A 24,074-nucleotide genomic window follows, 5' to 3' on the forward strand; every position below is an offset into this window, starting at 1 on the left:
CTTTAGAAATGGATCCATGTCACTGAGAAGGGCATAAGGACCCAATTTTGCTCTCAGATACACCTATGGAACTCGCATTGAAGCAAAGGAGGGTTTTGTGCATGCAGATATGGGGGCAGAACTGTGCCTAATGTACACCCAGGAAAAAATAGCATCTAGACATTTTGCTCTGATTATCTCTCTCAGCATCTGAATAAACAAAGCATTTGGGAAACGAAGAACCTTTGCCCAGCTCCCAAGCCTCTTTGATTTTCCAGAGGGCGCCAATATAACAAGCTGAAATGGGCTTCTTCCTTCATGTCTCCCTCTGGGCCTGTGACTCAGACTCCAAAAGGCAACATCGTTTCCAAACCAGCAAAATAAAATAAAATAATAGAATGCTGCCCCTGCAGCATTGATGCCCTTGTGAGGCCAAAGAAATTTGGCCCTGCGGTTACTGTTGCTATTTCCACCTTGTACTGCAATACTGCAGCAGAGAATAAACATATTCTTTGTGTCAATATTACTGTAGCACTAAGAGGACGTTATCTGCTAACGTTCAAGGACTGCAAATTAATGTGATCACAACATCATTGCTGTGCTGGAGGGCTTAACAGTTTTTCATTATTAATCCACTTTATAGCTAGGTTCCAGGATTGAAAAAAAATATGTCTTGGTGCTGAAAAATGATCCACAAGATCTCAGCTGGAGAGACCTATTTATTTTGCAGAACATAAAAAGTATTGATTTGGGAACTTTTAAGTTACAAAAGTCCCAAATAAAATCTGAACATTTTTCAGCCTGATTGTTTTGTGCTTTTGTCATGGAAAAAGCGGCTGTGATTCATAAATCACATATAAATGTGTGGGTAATTGATCCAGCATGAGGACCCTTTGTTCTGCTAAATGGCCATTTGCTTCAATTGCTTTTTAGGCATTTGCTGCATTGGCAAGTGGAAAACAGCTGGGGCTGGGAATATGGCAGAAGCAAAATGCGCAACTTTTAGAATTTGTCTACACTACAGAGCGTTGGCTGTCAAGGCCTCCTACTTTAGACTCAGAGAAAGTATAGCCATTCTGCATGCTATCTCCCCAAAACGCATTATCTGTGGAAGCCTTTGTGTCAACATAGTTGCATCTACACCAGGGATTTACCAGCGTAGCTCTGGCTGCTAGGGGATGTGGGTTTTGTTCACAGCCCGAGCCGACATAGCTGTGCTAGCAACACTTGGCTGAGTAGACCAGGACCAGGAATCCAAGGAAACGACCTTGCTCAACAGTGACCTCTCTGGTTGACCATTGTTCAAGTTCAAAAACCATCCTCTCCAGTCCCCCCAAAACTGGAAAGTTGGTGATTGTAACACAATACTTCGAGAATACTCACAGCTCACACACATGCATGGTAAACCTGTTGAAAGAAAGAAGAAAAGCAGTCCACATACAAACTGGCATGTTTAGCAATATGCAGACACAGCCAAAAAAATCACACTGCAAGGACAACTCCTGACTGCAAGCAGTGCTTAACGTTTGCCAGGGCTGAGCCCCAGTACCTTTAAGGTTGACAGTTCATATCCCCAGCACCTCAGGGCTTGCTGCATCAGTTATGAATGTAAAAAAAATTGCTTGAGTCCCAGCACCTAATTGCTTGAGGTGAGCCCTGGCACCTCTTTCGTTACAAATTAAGCACCGATTGCAGAGAAGGGGTCAGAAAACCGCACCAATCCTTTTAAAAAAAGGTTCAATCTCTACTTCCATGATTCTGTGATACATTAGCACTGAGGAAATTTAGACCACAGATTAACTTTTAGAACATGTGATCCTATCATCTGTGTGTCTGTCTTCACTACCTGCCAGATCAGCGGGTAGTGATCGATCCAGCGGGGATCGATTTATCGCATCTAGCCTAGACGTGATAAATCAACCCCCCGAGTGCTCTCCCATCGACTCCTGTACTCCAGCGCCGCAAGAGGCACAAGCAGAGTCGATGGGGGAGCGGCAGCAGTCAACTTACCATGGTGTCTTCACCGCGGTAAGTCAATCTAAGTACGTCTACTTGAGCTATGTTATTCACGTAGCTGAAGTTGCGTAACTTAGATCAATCCCTCCCCCAGTGTAGACCAGGGCTATATGTTTGTCTAGGCATTTATACCAAACTGATCACCAAAGATTGTGACACTCCAGGGAGGAAGGGATGAAATGAGGAAATTTGCCAAATAAAATCTACATTTTAAAAAAAAGGTGAGAGAATGGCAAAACCAATAATCTTTTCAATCAAAGATCATCCAACCCCAAGTCCCAGGTGCAGTGATCATGACTGTTACCTGTTTTCTTGTCATTCCCCTTTGTGCTATGGAGGTGCGGCGGGAAACATAACTGATCCCTGATGTTTGCGTAGTGGAACAGCTATTGCATGTATACAGAAACATCACACCCGTCTTTTTACTTCACGTTGGATTTAACTTCACACTAGTCACATATTTCTGTTCACAGGGAATGGGCACGATTCTGTGTTGGTTTCTGCCATGTGGCTACAATCACATGCTCTCATTAAGGCCAAGTCACTGTGAACTTCAGTGGAGTTGCACAGGTTTACTGCAGTGGTGGATTTGTCTCATTATCATCAAGACAAACTAAAGGGCCAATCTTAGTCACTACTCAGGCAAAACTCCTATTGACTTCAGTGGGAGTTTTATTTAAAGAAGAACAGAAGGTTCCAGGCCTAATACATTAAAACAAGCATGAAATTGACACCTGCACAGAGGGCAAGCACAAGACCTATGAACCACTTAAATTCCATGTAGGTGGAAGTCTGGCTCTCTACACAGTGGTGAATTTCACCCAATGTCAGCAAATATTTATTAAAAGTGTGCAATTATTAATAGTATTATAGTATTTATGTGCAATTACATGTGCTTTGGAAGGTGGGATTAAAATTCAAAATGATCTGGACAAACTCGAGAAATGGTCTGAAGTAAATAGGATGAAATTCAATAAGGACAAATGCAAAGTACTCCATTCAGGAAGGAACAATCACTTGCACACATACTAAATGGGAAATGACTGCCCAGGAAGGAGCACTGCAGAAAGGGATCTGGGTGTCATAGTGGATCACAAACTAAATATGAGTCAGCAGTGTAACACTGTTGCAAAAAAAGCAAACATCATTCTGGGATGTATTAGCAGGAGTGTTGTAAGCAGGACACAAGAAGTAATTCTTCCCCTCTACTCCGCATTGATAAGGCTTCAGCTGCAGTATTGTGTCCAGTTCTGGGAGCCACATTTCAGGAAAGATATGGACATATTGGAGAAAGTCCAGAGGAGAGCAACAAAAGTGATTAAAGGTCTAGAAAACATGATGTGTGAAGGAAGATGGAAAAAATTAGGTTTGTTTAGTCTGGAGAAGAAAAGACTGAGGGGAGACATTATAACAGTTTTCAAGATATAAAAGGTTGTTACAAGGAGGAGGAGGAAAAATTGTCCTCCTTAACCTCTGAGAAGCAATGGGCTTAAACTGCAGCAAGGGCGGTTTAGGTTGAACATTAGGAAAAACTTCCTGTCAGCGTAGTTAAGTACAGGAACAAATTACAAAGTCCTACCTTGAGTGCAGGCGACTGGACTAGATGACCTCTCAAGGTCCTTTCTAGTCCTACAATTCTATGAGTCTATAAAGGAGTCAAACTCCATATGATCCCTTGTATAAAGAAACCCTAAAAGCCAAAATCAACATATAGCCACTCTTTAATTAAAGGAACAATAGAAACTTCGGATAGCTTCTTTATAAAGCCAAGCCCATACCCTCACCTCCAATATCCATAGTAGATAATATAAAATGTAACCCCACTAAAAGCCTGGGAAATTTTGACATTTGAGAACTTACAGCTATATCAAAATTCAGCCAACTGTTTAGAGAGAAAATATTTATATTAATTGATTAAATAAAACTTGCAAAATACACCAAAATTCTATTATATCAATGTCTGCAACAGACATTTTTCAACCTCCCTCCACCAAGGCAAACCAAAGTAGAAAATAGATGGAATTTGAAAAATTACTCACTCTATCGATTCTACATACAGGCTTACTTTCTGTTCTATACAAAGTAATCTCTAGCTGTTACTTAGAGGAAATAATTACGTTCATGAAAAGTTGGAAAGTTGATGTAGCATAGACACCAAAACTGAGGAATGGGAGAATAAATTGAGCTATAGTCCCTACACCTCAACAAACACATTAATAAAAAATTACATTAAAATTTTATATCAGTGGTACTTAATTCCCCATAAAATTAAATGAATTTATAGTACAAGGACAGGCAAATTCTGGAGAGCATGTAATAAAATGGGGGGATTTCTCCAGGTATGTTAGACGTGCCCACAAATTAAGACATTTTGGAAAGTCATAAAAGGGAACTGGGTGTTAGCTGTCAGAAAACCCCTTTGTATTTTTATTAAATTGTCCTGCATCTTATAAAAGTCATAAAGAACTGATCACTCATCTCCTGGCTGCCACTAGAATTACTCCTACAAGGTGGTGGAAGAGGAGTGACTCCCCTAAAACTATTAACTGGAATCAAAAAGTGTGGGAAATTCCGGAACTAGAAACACTCTCTTATCAAGTCAGAGATCTACAGGAGACAAGCAAAAACTATATATAACTACTTAGAAGTCTGGTAGAACTTTCTGAAATTTGCTGGAAGAGGGTCATCGCCTGCCATCAAACCTGATAGCTTGAGAATATTTTGAATCCTAAGGAATCAAGAAACCCCTTCAACAAGTGTCAAAATTAAACTCAAAATCAAGATATTAAAGTAAGGAAAATAGATAGGAGGAAGAAGGAGAAAAGCATGATATTGTGTAGAGGTTTGACAGGACAACTAAGTACTGTAACAGATTGTGTATATAAATGTAAGAAGAAGAAAAGTTTGGACCTAAACATGAGATAATGAAAGCTTTTAACTAACTCTACCAACTGATAAGACAGAAAAGGAAGACAACGTAGAAAAGCATCAACCACAATATGTGATCAGTAGCACTAAGTTGAAGAAAGCGCCAGGTAGCAGGTCTCATCAATACAACTTTAGGGACTTCTATAAGCTAATTTATAATTGTGTGTTTGTGTATATACAAAGTGTATTTCTATTAATGTTGTAGGATAAGGTTTATAAGATTGCTGTTATAAAAGAATGGATCTGTTAATAAAATAAAGGAATCATCTTTAGCATGTGGAGGACAGTCCTGAAAGTCCTGTAATGCATCCCCATCCTTATATTTCAGTCATAATGATGCTAAAATTAAGGCTCTAATAAAGAACACTTGATTTTGGTTGTTCCTAAGATATTAATTACAGTGTGTGTGAATTTCACATCTGTGCAATGGGGTCTGCAGGAGTCCTATTTAAGTCCCACTTGGATCCTATTTTGAGGTCTTGGAATTTAGATGGTGCAAAAGCGTTGTTCCTGTTCCCTTTGCATGGTGGTGTATTTCACCCATTGTCAAGCAGTATAGCACCTGAATTTAAAGTAAACAATGAAGTAGGGAATTTGCAAAGTCTAATGTGGATACAAATATTTGAGGCCAGATTCTTGGCTGGTGTAACTCCATTGCATTTAGCCCTTGATATTTTCACATATATCTAACATATATAAAGTGTGTGTGTGTGTGTGTGTGTGTGTATGTACTATTAATTGAAATGTGTATATGTGTGGGTGTCTGTGTGTGTTCTTTTTTTCCAATGAAAACACTTTTCTTTTTTTAATTTAAACCTACCCCTGCAATGTTGGAAACTGAAACACAGACGTAAGTGTGCAGAACAGCTGGAAAATGAAAGACTTCAGTTTAGTTTCACTGGGTAAACTGGTGACATGCAAAAAAACTAAACCAAACCAACCAGAAGGAAAACTGATCATAAATGATGAAAAAATTGATTTTTTTCACTTTTAACAATGTATTATAATTGTATTAGTAACAAAAATAAGTATTCTTTAAAACTCTTCCTTTGAATCCTTCTAGCTCCCCTCCCCACCTGTTTTCGCCACAAGTTTAATCTTCTTATCGTCACCTTCGGCTTCTAGGTTCTGCATAGTTCCACTCCTCTCTGACCTGATTTTTTATCACATCATACCTTGCCCTCTCCTCTCCCCTAATGATGCCAGCCTCTGTGCATTATCCACCACCCACCCCTACATACAGCTGGCTCCATGTCTTCTTCTACCCCACCCTTCTGATTAGGATATCTTCCCAGCAATTGTGCACCAAGCCTTTATCCTGTGTCCATTCATATGCTCCTTCTGAGATGCTCCCAAGAAATGAGTCAGCAAGAGCAATTTCCCACTGTTCTCTCTGTTCTGTGTCTGTGTTGTCTTATTTAAGCTATAACCTCTTCAAAGCAGGGACTGTCTGTATTTTGTGCCTGACACAAGGCTGAGCAGATTATTGGCAGGCACTTAAAAATAATTGAGTGGAAGGATGGTCTGGTAGTTAAGGCTGGGACTCAGGAGATCTGGCTTTAAATCCTACCTCTACCACAGACTTTCTGTTCCACCTTGAGCAAGTGGCTTAATCTCTCTGTGCCTTGGTTTCCCCATCTGTCAAACAGGGATAAGCAAGCTTTCTTCTCAGATCCTTTTTCCTGCCTTGTCTATTTAGGAGATAAGCTCATTGGGGGCAGTAACCGTCCCTTGGTATGTGTTTCCACAGCACAGAACAACTCAGTTGGGCTTTGATATTGGTGATTTTTAATGCAAATAATTAAGAGTATTTGTTGCTGTGATTAATCATTTTAAATGTGTTTAAACACCTTTGCTAAAAACAGATCAACATTTTGTTGAAAAGAATTGAATCGGGTTCAGTGCATGTTTGTCCTGCATCCTTTCCGAACAGCAGCATCCCAGGGCCCATCAGAAACCAAGGACAGAGAAGGGAAGACTTAAAGAAAGGGAAATGGATTCAGATCCATTCATAAGACTGGCATGTGTCTTGAACATTTCCAGCTTTGCAGACTACAGTGCCACTCCAACCCTCCTCCTACACACCCCCACCAACCCAAACCGAGCCCTGTTAGAGAAAAAATTCTCCATGTGGTTTCTTCCAGGTTTTGCAGTCCTCAAAATATATTTCTCTCTCTCATTCACATGATCTTCCCTGTCATGGCTCAGAGATGGAGTAAGCAGGGAAGCAGCCAAACATTCCTGCCTGAGCTTGGTTGGCTGTGATACAGAACAGGAGGGGCGGCCAGGAGAGGGAGAGGAGGCGGAGGGGAAGGCAGAGGCAGAGAGAGGATAGGGTGCCAGACGCTTCCATTGACGACAAAACCCTCCGGCCAGCCCCTTTGCTTCTGCTTTGGCCAATGATGTGAGCGGCTTTGGTCGAGCCTCTTTCAAGCCTTCCCCTGCCTTCGGCGTGATCGCCTCCCTGGCAGTCATGTGACGGGGATATAGTACTACGCTAGGGGAGCTAAAGGACACATCAGCAGCCCTGCCACTGCTGTTGCAAATCGGGACCCTGCCTCCAGGCAGTTTTCAAGGACAACGTTTACCAAGCGGCCAGGCCCCCTCCTTAGGAGCGCTGTGGGGTTTGGTGATAGATTGCCGGGGCGTTGCGCCGGTTCTGAATGCCACGAGGAGCTGCTGCCCGCTGGGATATTGCTTGCCTTTGATCCGGGGTGTTTTTTGGTGGGTTTTTTTTTTTTTGGTGTGTGTGTGTCTGTGCAGAAAAGTTCAGGTAAGGAGCAAAGACACGTTTCTCACCCGCAGGCCGGGGGCAGGACTGTGTCCCGTAGCGTAGAGCGCCCTGCCCGCATGGGGCTGCGGGCCCGGGGTCAAGGGAAGAAGATCCAGGGTGGCTGGGGGGGACGTGCTGGAGAGACGCTCTGGGGAGGGGGAAGGAGGAGATCTGGACATGTTGAAGTGCCGTGCAAAGGGGTGTGTGCGTGGGGGGGGGGTCCTTCGTGCCATCCCGTCCCAATGGACTCTGGAAGATAAGACCCCACAAGCTGGCTGTATTTACACGGGCTCCTCTTGCTGCTGGGGCCGGGGGAGCTGGTCGGGCAGGAGCCGGGGCGATGTTTACAACCATATGTTGGCCGGACTGGCAGAGAAGGGACATTTCTCTCTGACCGGCGCTGAGACCCGCTTCAGTGGCGAGACGGGGGCCGGGAATCCCCCCTCTCTCAAAGCCAGGAGCCTGCCGGTCTCTGCCGATGCAATGCGGGCTCGTCCTGCGCCCCGGCATTAGAGAGCGCCCCCCCCCTTTGCACCCCCACCCTAGATGCGGAGGACTAGCTCTGTGCAGAAGGATAAGGAGTAGATGGTTAAAGCCCCCCCAACACACACACTCTTTTCTTTGCACGGGGGTGGCCGCACCGGACGTTGCGATGCATGGATGTGGATTGCAGAGGTCGGTTGTTTTGTGGCTCCGGGCAGGAGCAAAAGGGAGACACACACACACACCCCCGCCCCCACCCCCAAAGGAGAGCATCGGCTGCAAAGCTGAAGCCCATCTCCCCCTGGCGCGCTGGGAGGCGCGTGCCCCTCTGCCTGCAGCCCGCCCGGCCGGGGCTGCCGGAGAAGGCGCTGGTGGGGAGCAGGAGGCGGCGGCTGCGTGTGCTCTGCTCGCAGGCTGTTATGGTAATGTTGACAGGAGAAGCCGCGAGGCAGGGTTACTCCCGGTCAAGCTGAGCTCTGGGGCCGAGGAAAGGGCGGGGGGAGCAGTAGCAATGCACTGGGTCCCTTCGCTCCTTAGCCCCGCCAGGTGGGCTAAACACACCCCGGCTCTTCAGCCTTGAGTGCAAAGGAAACCCCAAGTCCTGGGCTGACTCACAACCCGGCAAGGCCGAGGGGCTCTGAACTGCAGCATCCCCGCTTTCTGCCCCGTGCAACGAGTGAGTTGCGGGGGCTCCATTCACTAATGAGAAATTAGCATAGAAATGCCTGGAACGAATGTGTGATCAGCATGTGTATGCGAGCGAGGCAGCGGATTATTGTTTCCCCAGCGCTGCAGCGGTTGCTGTAGATGAAAGCGTTTCCTCTTTAGGAAGGCAGGGGAAAGTGGAAGAGCTTTTCAAAAGCCTGCTTTCTCCAAAAGGGTTCTGGGGCGTTTGCAAGCTGTGGAATGAGGAAACCATGCGAGCTGGAAAGCATTCTTCTGAGCTTCCTAATAACGCTCAAAAAACAAGAAGGAATCCGGTGGCACCTTAAAGACTAACAGATTTATTTGAGCATAAGCTTTCGTGGGTAAAAAACCCACTTCTTCAGATGCTAATGTAAGATAACCCTCAGGCTGTCCCCTAACACCACCCCTTTAAAAGTAGCTATCACCATATCATGCTGTATCAAATGCATCCTCTCTTTAGTGCACCTCGCAGAGGTAATCCTTGGCATGACTACTCTGTATTGTAAAATGTACTGTAAGAGAGGCTCAGTACCAGGAAAATTACTTTGGAGAACTCATTTCAGTAATGCAGCTTCCAGGCTGCTAATGAGTTTTTCTATTTTAAAAATGCCTTTATATGTTAACTGGCTCCTGATTTCTTTGAAATTCAAGGCCCACAGTGTTTCAAAGTCACTTTATAGTCAGCATTATGGCCCAATTGGAGCAGGATCAGGCCCGTACACATTTTTAATCCTCAGAGAAAAGCGATTTCCCTGGAAAATGGTTGTCAGCATATCCACAGCTGCTTAGCAAGCACCAATTGGCAAAATATGCTGTTGGTGTTATCAGTTGTGTGATATGGTATTTCCTATGATGTTGTAAACATCACCAGGAATAACAGGCTGCTAAATTTCTGCCTATCTTTCAGCAAGCCTCTGAGGCCTTGACTCCTGTAATTGTTACTCTGAAACATTGCTGTACAGGGGCATATGTGTTCCATCCTTTTATTAGCCAGTCACTAAACAGACAACTGTTAAACAGAACAATGTGACTCTGGCATAACATGCAAGAAAACAAAGCTGAGAAGTCTTTTGAAACTTGGAGACCATAATGCTGCTGTGCACTGTTAATCAGCTGCTACATTTCACCCTAGAGGTGGCTGCATTTCAATGGCATAAGAAGAGAAGCCTCTTTTATAAATTGTTTTGGAATGCTTATGGATGCAAATGCTGTATATAAATGTTATATTTATGATATAATCATTATTTTGTATTAACTTAACTGGTTCTTGTTTCTTTTCAAATGTCTGGCTTGGGCCATATCTTTAGCCATGGTACTGAGGGTCTTTTGCCCTTTAGATTGGCAAGTAGTGTGGACATTTTGTCATTGATTTCAGTGGGAGCAAGAATGGCTTCCAGATTGAAATGGACATTTAAGAAATCTACAAAAAAACTTTTTTTTCTATGCTAAGTTTGCTGTCACTCAGATACACACACACACACACACACACACACACACAATCTCTTTAGTAAAAATGTCTTGTGTGCAAAATCTTTGTGGTCACAGCAACAGCAGTGAGAGGTTAGAGCTGGAGCAAAATGGGAATAGGCAGGATTTGAAGCCATCTGCCATATGGGAATGCACCCTCCCTTCTGCCCCACATTAAACTGTGGTTATCTCTGCTTTTGAGGCAAGCAAGACATTAATCAGAGAACCCTTTTTGAAAGCAATAAAAGATTCACAGAACCAGATTCTGATCTCTGTTCACTGGTCAGCTCCACTGACTTCTGTTGGAGTAATTGAATTTGCACTGAGATCAAAATCTGACTCCTAATCCCCTAGGCATATTTCAGGTATGCTGCCAATCACTTTTACCATTAGAAATGATTATAGGCTAAGGTCACAGAACATGGACACTAACCTTTGTTTGAACTTCCTCACTTTGAGCACATGTGAGTATTTCATTATCAGTTTGCAGGAACAGATGACTGACAGTGGGTGCAAACCAGGAAAATGTACAACTTGGCTTTTAATTCCCCTTTCTTCGAAATGACCACCACCCTTCTCCACACATAAACATAAATAAGGAAGCTGTAGCTTTAAGAAGTGTGTTTTTACTTCTACTTCCTGTGGAACGTTAATAGACTGATGCTGATGGAGCTTGTGAAGGTTGTTGTGCACTGCATCAGCTATAGATTGAGTGCACAGATTTATTTTTATTTCCTCCTACAAGACAGAGGCAATTTGCAGATCAGACAGCATAGGTGCCCTGGAGTAATAATAAACATCTCCCAGCCTTCCAAAAACTGGACGCTATTGACTATTCATGGCAAAGTGTCTCCAGCACAGCAACAGAGCCTGTGGAAAATGAGAGTGTGCAAGAAGCTTAACTGGCATTTCCTTCATGCTAGGTCACATGCCTTCTGATTGCCTCTCTCTCACTCTCAAATACACCCTTATTGACAGATCAAATGCTATCTATCGCTGCAATCCACATACCTTCCACAGAGAGGCGTGCTTTATGGTGTACATATGCAGCTCAGTTTTCAGTCAGTCACCTTGAGCAGAGCAGAGGACCCAGGGCGAGTGTTCAGCAAAGTCTGCACATCTTTTATTTAGCTCCTTAAGGGTTATATCATGCAGCTGTTAAGCAGTGTTTTCTCAGACAAAACTCCCAGTAAGATTGCTGTGCTTGAATTGAGGGCTGCAGGAATTGCATTGCTTTCACAGGGAGTTTCGCCTAAGAGAGAACTGCAAAATAAGCATCTGAGCCTGTAGTTCTTTGTTTAAGTGAGTAGTCCCACTGACTTCAACCAGAATGCTCAAGTGAGTAAGAGGTTGAAGGATCAGGCCCATTGGCCCTACTAAATTGCGTGTGTCCAGAATATAACAAAATGCAGTCACTTGCTGTAGTCACAATGAGCTGAAATCCTACGCAAGAGCTTGGTTCCAAGTTCCCAGTTTAGAAGTTGGCACCATGTTTAGATCATCTCAAGGCTGTGTATCCAAGTGACAGGCAGCGTGGAGTGATGAGGTGACACTAGCACAATCAGCTGGCCTGCCAGCACATGGTAATTAGCCCAGCATGGTGCCAGTCTTATTAAGGGTGATGCAGGTGATGATGACGTTGGCAAACTGATTCATTACATCTGGAAAGGAAAATCTTACTAGTAAATGCTGAAGCACAATAAATATTTTTGGCTCCTGGCAGATTGGTCCTTGCTGATTAGCCTATATTTGAATAACTGAGGAAGTTAATAATAAAGTCACTGGAAAGCTATAAGATAAGAAAAGGATTGTGTTCTTTTATGGACCCAAGTTATACACTTTATTTTTATTTGCTTTTTGGGTGGTAAAGATTTCCACACTTTTTTTTTTCATTTTCTTTATTGGCTCTCTGTTTCATTGTCAGGCAAAAGATTATAAATGTATTTCCTCTTGCCAGTAACAGTCTGAGAAGACACTGTAAATCTAAGGAACACATAGTTGTGAAATGATTTCTGAAAGAATTCTTTTGCAAACATGTGGTGCAATCTTGGAAAATGCCAAGGCACTCAGAATCCTTTGGGGGTGATCCAGCAATATGAAAGCATGTAGCAACATGTGTTCTCAGTGAAACTGCATGCCATTGACTCTCATTTGAGCTAGAGAGATTTGTAGGTCTTCTAGTGCATGAAGGTGAATGATTAAACCTGATTTCTGACTGTCAATATTTTTGTTCCCTATATTCAGGCTTTCGCTTGAACTTTCACTGTGTGGTATATGCTGGTGGGATATCCGTAACAGATTATCCAGGAATGGTGGATCATTTGCTTCCTGCTGATGAATATTTTTCATCCACAAGATCCCCTGTTGGATACTTTGGGGACATGATGCCTGGTGGGAGGTCGTATCAGATGCTGCCCTCACCTGTGTCAGAAGATGACAGCGATTCTTCAAGCTTTTGCTCTTGTTCCAGCCCTGATTCCCAGGTTCTCAGCTCTAGCTATGGAAGCACATCTAGCGCTGAAAGTCAAGATAGTATTTTAGACTATTTACTGTCCCAGGCTTCTTTGGGGAACACCCCTGCTTCTTGGTGGGACAAAAGGAGACTTCAGCCAGTAGTGAAAGAGGAATATTTCAGATTGCCTGAGTTCGCAGTGGATATGGAAGATTCTGGACCATTTCAGCCCACACTTGAGGAGATTGAGGAGTTTCTGGAAGAAAACATGGAGTTGGATCTCAAGGAAGGGCCTAAAAGTGAGACCAAGGACTTGAGAGCTTGCAGCCAAGTTTCTGTTGCTTCAGTCCAGCAAAAAGACCATCTGGTAGCTAGCGTTAATTTAAAAGAAAGTAAAAGTGAACAATCAAGTAGCTCAACAGAAGGTAGCGATGTTTCAAACGGAGCTCTATCCCTGGAGGGAGGGATACCTGTCATGCTCCAAATTCAGCCTGTACAGATCAAACAAGAGTCAAATACAAGCCCTAGTTCACAAGGACCAGCACAAGAGAATATTAAAATTGCACAGCTCCTAGTCAACATTCAAGGACAGACATTTGCACTTGTGCCGCAGATCGTTCAGTCATCCAATTTGAACTTGTCCTCTAAATTTGTCCGCATAGCTCCAGTCCCTATTGCTGCAAAGCCTATTGGGCCAGGAGGCATGATCCAGGGTCAAACGGGGATCATCATGGGCCAGAAATTTCAAAAGAACCCTGCAGCAGAACTCATTAAAATGCACAAATGTTCTTTCCCTGGCTGTACCAAGATGTACACTAAAAGCAGCCATTTGAAAGCACACCTGAGGAGACACACAGGAGAAAAACCTTTTGCATGCACGTGGCCCGGTTGTGGATGGAGGTCAGTACTAGAATGCAGTCAGACTCTGTATCCAAAAAACATATCATTCACTTGACATAATATGCCTGCCAAACAGGTTTGAACCAAGTTCATTTATAAACCATTTTGCTGTTCTCTGAAACCTGTTTGGTTGGTTTTAAAATTAAAACCACTTCTCTTAATGTTAGATAATCCAGGGACTTTGGTGCGTTGAATAGCATAGCATTACTGTTGACATTAACTGTACAAAAGTCTAAAAAAATACCCCAGTGACTGGTATTTCATTTCATAATGGCCAGATTAGACTTGCTACTGCAGGCATTGCTTTGTATATTCATTGGTCCCATTGCAGCATACCATCTCCAGTGTACCATTGATGTAAACTAGGATACACAAAGCAAATTAGGTCATTGGAGCATAGTCACTTCATCACTAATACTACATGGTTGTATGTATTTGTAGATTCAGCTACATGGAGGTCAAATACAATCAATGAAGGGCTATGAATGACATACATGCTTAATAAGACCCTAATAAAATTTTAAAACATTTTAAGCAATTTTGTAATTTCCAGAATAAAATACTAGCTTGGGAATGCTATCTCATTGTAGGATATGCTACTCAAATTTAATCTATGTTTATTTTATGTTCTGGTTTAGAAATATATATTAATGCCCATCCAGATGTGCTCCTGAGCGTTGTACATTTCAAAAGCAATCAGTGAAAACAATCAGAAGGGCTGGTTAAAAATTTTCTGTCAAAACTTTTCATCAGTGGAAAATTGAGTTTTTGAATAAGTAAAAATGTACACTGAATGTGTCAGCTTTCCTCAAAAGTTTTGATTATTTGTTGGAATACTGGAAACTGACAAATATTTCTTTTGTGATTAAAAAGTTGAAATTTCCCATGGAAACCCCTTCTCCTCCAGTTTTCAATCCGCTCTGGAACCCAGCCAGTTTCTTAACACTAGCAATGAAACTTCATACTCTGTGATGAAAACCAAACATCATCTCAAATCCCTCCTGTTAAATTATACCAAAAATATTCGAAAGACTTGGCAAAAGGAAAAACATCCTGTAGTGCTTTGGTGAGCAATGTGTGGTTAGGAAATGTATCACACTCATTGTGAACTGAAGAGATAACAGGAGAGACATGAGTAAAAATGCAGGTATGCGAGATATGGGATCACTAGGGATGGATGAATGTGTTTGAAAGTCTGAATCTTGTCCCTTTCATCAAGCTGATACACTGAGATTTCCCCATTGCCACTAGGGCTGAGTGGATCATTTGTAGCTAATACTTCCCGTGATCAGTTTCCTCCCTTTTCTAATTCATGGAGGTTCCAGCAGCAGATTGCAATTTTCCTTAATTTATTTGCTACCAACGAAATTTTTCACAAGCTTTGTTTACTTCCAGCCTTGCGATTCAAAATGAACTGAAATTTGACTGTGTCGCTCAGTTGTGATTGGTCACATAAATCACATGGCATTTTTGCATTCTCTCATTAGATGAGCATAGTCCTTTCTATCTGGCTTTCAGTATCAGTGCTTGCAGGGAGCATATTTAAGATTTGCTTTTCACTAGCATCTGTGCAAACTTAATGCTTGCTTTCCATGAGCCATGATGCTAGTGAAACTTAATTGTCCAAATTTTCACGGAAAGGGAACAAAACAAAGGGTTGAAATGTGGCCAAAATTTAATTCCTTTAAAAAGCTGAATGAATGTTTGTGGGAAATTGATTTGCAGTATTCAGCTAACCACCAGTGACAATGGTCCTGACCCAGGCATATCTGAGGTTAGAAGGTGACTTGCCAGGGCTCTGATTCCGCCTCTCTGATTCCCCATTGATTTCAGCAGTCCAAGATCAGACCTCAGGAGTCTGTTTGTGAATTGTTCTTTTGTGGATGATCTTCTGTGGATGTATCTTATGAGAACACTGGTATTTTCCAGAATGTCAGTCAAAGGTGAATGATTAGGAATATATATGCAACAATATAGTCTAATGTTCTCTTGGGTGCCTTCCATGGCGTGATACCCAGGGTGAGTTTAGCCTCTGTATGTCCATAGCCTTACAAGGGTTAAAGCCTAGTGTGAATAGTGCCTAGCAAAAGTGCCACAAGGGCAATGGAAGGGCATGTAAAGAGAAGTACTGATCCAGATGGTGAGTGCATCTAGAACCTGTAATTTAAAGAGCCAACTTCTTGGACAGCCACAACTCTTTATGGGCAGAAGCCCAGTGGAGGTTAGGGATTAAATAACTTCCATACCAAAAAGGCTTGTTTCTGGCCATTGGATGTTTTTCCAAACCCGACATTGTGATTGCGTCTTTGCATTTAGCATGACGGAGAGCATAAGCCAGAACCCCGGATCCAAATGCCCCATAACTTTGAATGAGTTCTGATCCCAGTTTGAAATTTTTCAGCTGGGGCCCATCACTACCATAGACCAAGGAGGGGGCAGACTTTCAAAGGGGCTGTTTCCCTCCATCACACATCTCTTAGAATAAACTTGAGATTCCAGCACTCCCATGTGTTCTTCTCAGACATCAAAGTCAGAGCTGCAGTGACATACCATAGCCAGACCCAAGTGAGCACTAAATTACACAGGCCCCTTTCATCAGTAAAGCATATTTACCTTTTCCAGAAGTTCAGGGAGAGCTGTGAGCTCACATGACTAAGTAAAGTACATCTGGAGTCTGTTCTTAGTATTATATCATCCCAAATGAATTTATGCACTGAGATGCTGCTGCTGGTTTCTTCCACGTTCTTTTCCGTGTGTGTATGGTGTAGTTCTTTTTCCACAAAATGAACTTAAAATCGGGGTTCATGGAAAATAGCAATTTAGAAGAATATTGCTTGGTATAATTTGAGTCATAGCGTTTAGCTGTGGGTGGGATGGCAGGGGGAGAAGCTTTTCCTTCTTCCTGTATGGGCAGAACAGCTAAACTAAAACAAACTCCCAACCAACTCTATGTAATCTTTAAGTGTAGCAAAGCAAAGTGATGGGCAAGGTTAAACTTTTGCAAGCCGCATACAGCGTGGGATTCCAAAGTTCCTTTGTTCTGAAGCTGACCTCTACTAACTTTTGCTCCTCCGTCACAGAAAGCGAGAGCTGCTCTTTTCAGTCTTAGGCAGTATGCAAACAGCAGAGTACAGAAACTGCCAGTGACCCATTTAGTCCAGTATCCTGTTGTACCGGTCAGAGCATTGATCCATGTCAGACCAGGTTACACCTTAGGTTCATCTAGGTCAGTGGCTACTGCCTGCTGCTTCTGAGAAAGGCAAAACCATGAAACGCTCACCTGAATTTCAGTCTCTTACTTGGGAAATTTGGTGAAGACAGATGCAAGCTACTGCACTTTGGAAGGAAGAGTTTAAAGGGCTTGTAAACCATGGTGATGAGTCTGAGTTGGCTGTAACTTCTCAGGAAGATGATCTTGGCAATGATATAGTATAGGCAAGTTGCTGGAGTTGCCTACTCAAGGCACCACAATGGCCCCAAATTGGGAATAAGATTCTTGGGGCTGATTATCATTTACACCAAGGCCCCTCTACACTGTATAAAGAAGTGGCTGTGTTAAAGGAAGCTTACTGGATGAGGCTGTGTATTTCCTGAGCACGCAGTGCGTTACAGGACACAAAGAAAGTCCAGGTGCTGTAACCAAAGCAGGAGGTGGATGGTGGGAGGAGATCCCTGTGGGGATTCCCTCGCAGAGATAGATCCCTCACAACATCCTGTTAGGTAGGAGGCTTTTCCTTTCAACTTAAAAGGCCACAAGGCTCAAGCCCAAGCTTCTTGGATCCCCAGGGACACCCCGGGAGGCCAGAGGCATCCACACAGAGACCCTGTGCTTCTGCTCTGGCCCTCATCCAATGTGTTGTTTCCCCATCCCTCTACCATATTCCAGCCCCTCCTCCCTCAAATTTGCTCAGTCTCGACCCCCTGCCCTAGCTGGCATCCCCAGAATGGCATAGAGGCTTCTGCAGGGTCTTGAGGACGGGGAAAGGTGCTGTGAAAATGGTTGAGCCTTTCTTCTGCATGGGAAAGGGAGATGTGCCTGAAGAACCTCTGTGTTTGGATCTTGCAGTCACAATGTGGGCCATTATTGTTCTTTCTTGTGTGGACCCCAGTAGCTCTCGGGATTGGGGCCGTGTTGTGGGCACTGCCCCTGCCTGTTTTATAGGAGTGGTACAGAAAGGGCTCGTTGGATGCTCCCTTTCCTATAATACAAGACGAAGAAGAGCTAGGGCACACAGTGAAATGTAAAAGGCAACAGAAAGAAGCTACTTTCTTAGGAAACTTCTAGTTAACTGATGGAACTGGAATGTGCAGGAGGTCAGACTAGATGATCATAATTGTGCTCTCTGAATCACCTTCTTCTCTGGGTTCCAGAGTTTTTTAAACAACATTGTAGTGAATGCCAGTTACACCAACTGCGGGGTTACTTTATTTCTGAATTCAGAGGGAAACTGTGAAGGGCTGACCCTCCCAAGTCCCTGGCAGCCTTTGAAATAAATCCCTCAGGCGGAAAATACTCTCACCTGTTCCTGAAGTGAGAATTCTAACAAGATGCAATCACTCCCTTACAAGATAGGTCTCCCATGAGCCGAAGCTGACAGTCTGTCTAAATAGTGTGATTCAGCTCCTTGACTGAAGCCAGCAGGTAGAGTGGAAGGAAGGCAACAAACTCAGTGTCATTCTGCACTTATGGGGCTATGTTCATCCTTGGCCCATCTCCATCAAGTGCAGTGGAATTACAAGAGGGGTGAATTTGGCTCCTTGTGTTTGTGTGAGTTTTCCAAACGGCCTCTGTCTTTATTTGGGAGGAGCTGTCATTTCTTAGGTGCTGGGATCATAAAATTTGGGCTCGTTATTCGGAAGTGGTGCCTCTTTTGCATTTGCTACCTGCTTGAATTTGGAATTCCATCAATTTTTTTAGACTGTAAGGCGAGATGGGACCTTTACGATCATTTAGCCCGATCTCTGCGTATCGCAGGCAATAGAATTCTACCAGCTTTCCTGTTCCAACTTTTGGGATGGTTTTTTTTTGTAAACACGGGGAGAGAGAGAGGGGTTTATTTCTGTGGGCCCGGTAAGGTGATCTTTCCATGAATGCTGGGTAACAGCATTGCAACATTCTTACCTCTTCAACTAAGGGCTTCGTTATGAGGCTAAGTGTATTTTTATCATATTAACTCACATTAGCTTCCAAGGCTCACGTAACACACACATCTCTGACATATGACTCCCTCACCTCTCCCTTGGTGCAATTGCCAGAGACCCATTGCAGTTGTCTTGCTCTGAGCTTGTTTCAGGTCCCTCCATCCCACTATTCCTTGTGTTTTATAATGATATTGACAACACAGACACCTGGATGAGGCAGCCCTGCATCTTCCGGCTCCTGCCCCTGCCATGAGGATTGCTCTGTGTTTGTGTCTCAAGGACCTCTCTCCTGAGGTGGATTTCTCTTTCACCTGAGAAAGTGACTACCTTCCCTGGCAAACAAATCAGTTCCTTGTCCAACATGTCTGATCCCATGTCTGTCAACTTGCCACTGTGATATCTTGGCGAAGTTCTGTACAGTGTATGCTGCCCTTCCCTTTCTCGCCTGTTGAGTTGCTCTGAAAAGTTTCTGAGTCCTATGAACTCATGGTTCTTAAAGATAATTCCTTTAAGGACACTGCATCAGGGCCAGCCCAGTGAAGGAGTTTCATGAGCAGTTCATGGTCATGTCAGTGTTCCAGGCTCTGGTCATGGCTGGGTACCCACTGCTGGCAAGGGCTAGCAGTGTGAGGGAAGTGTTTGCGGGTGCAGATGGGCCCAAATTCAGCCCTGGATCACGACACTCAAGAACTTTCGGAAAGTTTGGATCTGTAGCAAAATCTAAACTATTCACTCTGTAATGGACAGGGGAATAAAAACTTAGAATAAAAAAAAATTCCTAAATCCAAATACACCAAACGTTAGCAAAGTTTGGGTCCTGACCATCAACTGGTAGCGTGGGATCATCTCTAGTTGCAATTTTTATGTATTTTCTTGCATGAAGGGTTTAGAGTGTGAGCTGTAAAGTCTCTTTCCACCTGAAATGGTGCTCTTTATTTCCCCTCCAGAAATATAGTATATTTACATAAGTGGTGGTGTGATGTTTTTGTTCCACAAATGCACATTTTCCCACAGGTCCTTTCCCCTATTTATTCAGCAAACACTCACGACTTCATGTATTTATTGTAAATAAACAGCTGATACCGTTTCTTGAGAACTCTTTCTGTACCACTCTTTGTTAGTGTTCTGGCAACTCACACTCATCATCTTTATTGGACGGCAGTTCTGCATGCATACAGAAGGAACTGTCCTAGCACAACATTGTTAACACTTGGGCTCCCAGAAATAGCACCAACCCAGCTGCTCGGTCCCAAGGATTAGCTGGTTTATCTGAGTTTAAAGTGGGCCTCTGAGATTCACGACGGCTATTTGGGGACTATTCCTTGGCAGTTGCGGGTGGGAGATGTCTAAAAATAAAATGATATTGAGGAATCTAATTTTGGTAACTGAAGGCCAAATCCTTATCTCCATTTGTACCAGTGTAAATCCGGAGTAGCTGCAGTGTGGTCAGTGGAGTCATTCTGGATTTACTCCAGTATAACTGTGAGCAGGAATTGACAGTGAGACATTAATAGCCCTTTATTTAATCATTTGGGAGAGATGAAGAAAGGCCAAATTCTTAGGTCAATTCAATAAGCCAAGTGGCTTCAGAGTAAGTATGGCTGACTCTGCCTGGGTAGTCCCTCACATAGTATCTGGCCACAGTCTCACAAACTAGTCGTGATTGAGGATATTGCTGTTCCTCCAGCATTCTGAGCATGCCAACGTGAGACTGGCAGAAGCCTTAGCTTTGGAGCATTGGTGGTGGTCTCTGCTCAGGAGAGGCCCAGAACTGGAGTTTAAGGAAGATGCTGTGGGTTAGAAGTGATGTGCATTGGCAGAGCTTTGTGAGGTTTGGGATTGGAATAGCACAGGGTGCTGCAGGTCAGTCATGATGATGCAATAGCTGGGTTGTGTGTATGTGTAGTCAGGGATTAGGGTAAAGCTTATACACCGGTAACCCCTTTAGGACCTGTCTCCAGTCAGCGCTATCAGTTCTAATTTCCATAAGCACCAAAGAATGATGCAATGAAGTGGGTAGTGTGTTACTGCTACCCTCTGCTGGCTAGAATGAGAACTGCTCCACTGTATGTCATGGGCCTTATACTGCTGACAGATTCTCCTTTAGCTTAAGTGTTTGGGCTTCCGCAGCAGGAGGACTTGAGTTCTATCCCTGCTGCTGCCATGAAGTTCCATGCATGCAGCATGGGCCATGGAAAAGTAACAGTGACATTAAAGAATTAGCAGCAAAAATCTGAAGAGGTTTTTCTTTTCTAAACCTCTGCTTGCAGGTTCTCCAGATCAGATGAGCTCTCCCGGCACAGACGCTCCCACTCTGGAGTGAAACCTTACCAGTGTCCTGTCTGCGAGAAGAAATTTGCTCGAAGTGACCACTTATCCAAACACGTCAAGGTGCACCGGTTCCCTAGAAGCAACCGCTCTGTGCGCTCAGTGAACTGATTGGTCCCGCCTACCCCTTGCCACCCGTCCATCCCGGAACAGCCGACAACAGCACTTTGCTCACTATATTTCTTGTGATAATTTATTTGTCTCCATAGAACAGTCAGCGCTGTTACTTCACACTACCACCTCTGAATGTTTTGTGTCCTACAAACATGATTTGAGAACAAAGTTCTTTTGCGGGAGGGTGGGGTGGGTTTTTTATTAATATTATTATTATTATTATTATTTTATTTTATTTTCATTTCCTTCTATCTTTCCCTTTGCTGCTGCTTCTTTTTGGAAATTACAGTGTTTTATTTTTAGCTGTTTTCTGCTGCACAAGGCAAATTTATGGGCTACTTGCTGCTAGTTAATTATAGTCCTGGCATTCCTGAGGGCTTTGCTCATGTACAGGGCCATTCATTGTGAGTTTTTATTAAGCTGGTCTATTTGTCCAGTTTGGAAACAGTAAATTCCTTTTGAAATGAAAACAGCTCCTTTGTTTTTCAGTCGCCTGAGCCGAGGATTTGTGGGGGCAGGCAAGAGGAGGAGGAGGAACGGTTGGGAGGTGGGGAGTAGTGGGATTGGATTTGGTGTCCCTGATTTCGCTAACACACCATCCTTCAGTGGTCCTTGCCGTTCATAACTTGGTCGGCAAATCTGCACCCGGAAACTGGAACTGACAAGGTCTTTAAAACAAAAAACCCAAACACTCAGGCCAGATTAAATGGGCTGGAGTGAAGGCCTTTCGCTGTGGATCAGCGTAAACTGCCTGCATGCCTTCCATCTGATGTGGTCAATGTGTTGAGCATAGGGGAGATGCCCACATATTTAAGGAAACAGTGATGACACCTTGGCTCTGGCTGACACTATCCTCTTCATTATCAGGAGTGTTGTCGAGTGGTTAGAGCAGGGGGGACTGGATGTCAGGACTCCTAGTTTCTGTTCCTGGCTCTGCTGTCACCTCATGCTGTGACATTGGGTGAGCACCAATCCTGAAAGGTGCTGGGTGGGCATCTTTAACTCCCCCTAACTTCAGCAGATGCCTAGCAGGCTTGGGCCCTGAAACTCTTCATAGCTTGATTCCCCCATCTGTACAATGAGGATAATAATATTTATATCCCACCCAGGAGAGATTGTGAGGCGTAATTAATGTTTGTAAAAGCACTTTGAGATCCTTAGCTGATGGGGATCTTTAAGTGCAAAGCGTTATTTTATTATTAACAGCCATGTCAAAGCTCCACACAGCTGGGGTGTGAAAGGGTGGGAACAGTCGCCAGTAGAAACAAATACATATGGTAGTCACCTAAGTGGCTAAGAAGGGAATTTTAAACAATAATCAGATGGTAGCAGCAACAATATTATGTTTGTGTTTCTTGTTTTGTTTTTTTAACTCTGCCGATTGTAGGAATCTTTAGAATATAATAGAATTCAAAAATCAGAGACGATTATATAAAGGATATTGCATTTCCTTTCCACTCACAGATGGCATCTGTCGGTCTTCTTGTCAGCCAAATGGGAAATAAAACACTGCAATTCTCACATTAGTAGGTAGAAGTGGAGAACATACTGTATGTAAGAACAATAGAGCGTAAACGACCTTATTTTAGGAATGCATTCCTTTTGTCCTCTAGAAATTAATATAAATGAACTATCTTTTGTTGACTGGTTTATCTCACATCCTATGAATGTATGTAAATAAAACTGTACATAGATGCATATCTATATAAAATATCTTTTAATAACATATCAAAATTTGTGTAAATTGGAAACAAAAATATCTATAAAGCCAGTGTACATAAGTTACAATTCTGTATATTTTTCTTTTGTTCTTCATAAAATATATTTACTTTGACAATAAAATGAAAATGGAAATTTTAAATCCCTTTTGAAATGTTTTTTTTTCCCCAATCATCTTTGAGAGAAGAAATTAGTTCTTGAGTTTTGTTTCCCCTCGACATAACTTCTTAGGTATGGGGTGAAAGGGTGAGGCTGGAGCTGGTCCACAGTTAATTTCAGAAGCTTTTGTGATCCTGATAGGCCCAAAGTTAACTGTAGTGATGTTTGCTCTGCTTCATGTGACAGGCATAGGACCAATATTCAGCAGGGATCAAAGCTCAGAAATTATTGGGGGTCCTGAGACATTTCTGTTCCCCCTTCTGTTCTATTTGTTTTCATGCCATGCCTGTCAGTCACTGTGGTGGCCCCTGGGTAGGATGACCAGATGTCCCATTTTTAAAGGGACAGTCCCATTTTTGGGGACTTTTTCTTATATAGGCACCTCTTACTCCCCACCCCCTGTCCCGTTTTCTCACAGTTGCTATCTGGTCACCCTACCTCTGTGGTATCTGACTGCCATGGAACATGTTTGCAGTGCAAATGTGGTTAACGAATGAAAAGCTAATGGCTCAAGGCAGTGGGGTCTAATGGTTAGTGTGTAAAACAAGGACTCAGGGCTGCAGGGTTCTAGTCATGGCTCTGTCTATAGCTCACTGTGTGACCCAGGGCAAAGTACTGAACCACTATATGCCTCAGTTTCCTCATCTATAAAATGGGCATAATGATACACCACAGAAATACTGCAGGAGGTTAATTATGTTTATAAAATGCTAAGATGAAAGGTGCTAAGGAAGAGCCAGAGATTATTAGTAGTAATAATAGTCATAGGGCTAGACTGAGAAATTAAGCAGCCAATAGGAAGATCCTGTATGACATAACACAGATTTAATTGCTAATTCATTTTGGTCTGATTCTCTTGTGAAAGCCCCATATCCAACAGAATGGTACATGAGATCTGAAAGGCCTCCGTGAGTCTGGGGAGGAAGA

At 43.2% G+C, this 24,074-nt stretch overlaps 1 protein-coding gene across 2 annotated transcripts; it reads left to right on the forward strand.

The window, feature by feature from the left end:
* Positions 1–7,334: 7,334 nt before the first annotated feature.
* Positions 7,335–23,124, forward strand: KLF15 (Kruppel like factor 15). Of its 2 annotated transcripts, none has more exons than XM_045025144.1 (3): positions 7,335–7,696; positions 12,578–13,685; positions 21,098–23,124. In XM_045025144.1, the coding sequence occupies exons 2-3, from the start codon at positions 12,643–12,645 to the stop codon at positions 21,264–21,266; spliced, it is 1,212 nt and encodes a 403-aa protein (XP_044881079.1). In that variant the 5' UTR covers positions 7,335–7,696; positions 12,578–12,642; the 3' UTR covers positions 21,267–23,124. The 2 variants fall into 2 exon arrangements, with proteins under 2 accessions (XP_044881079.1, XP_044881080.1); XM_045025145.1 differs by lacking the exon at positions 7,335–7,696 and adding an exon at positions 8,692–9,236.
* The last annotated feature ends 950 nt before the right edge of the window (positions 23,125–24,074 follow it).

The sequence above is a fragment of the Mauremys mutica genome, chromosome 7 (assembly GCF_020497125.1).
Source record: "Mauremys mutica isolate MM-2020 ecotype Southern chromosome 7, ASM2049712v1, whole genome shotgun sequence".
In the NCBI taxonomy this organism is placed as follows: Eukaryota; Metazoa; Chordata; order Testudines; family Geoemydidae; genus Mauremys; species Mauremys mutica.

What these genes read in the sequence shown, in the direction of transcription:
- KLF15 (XM_045025144.1), top strand. Translation starts at nt 12,643, where the DNA reads ATGGTGGATCATTTGCTTCCTGCTGATGAATATTTTTCATCCACAAGA. An exon ending in TGGCCCGGTTGTGGATGGAG is followed by an intron (nt 13,686 to 21,097) that starts GTCAGTACTAGA and finishes CTCTGCTTGCAG; the next exon opens with GTTCTCCAGATCAGATGAGC.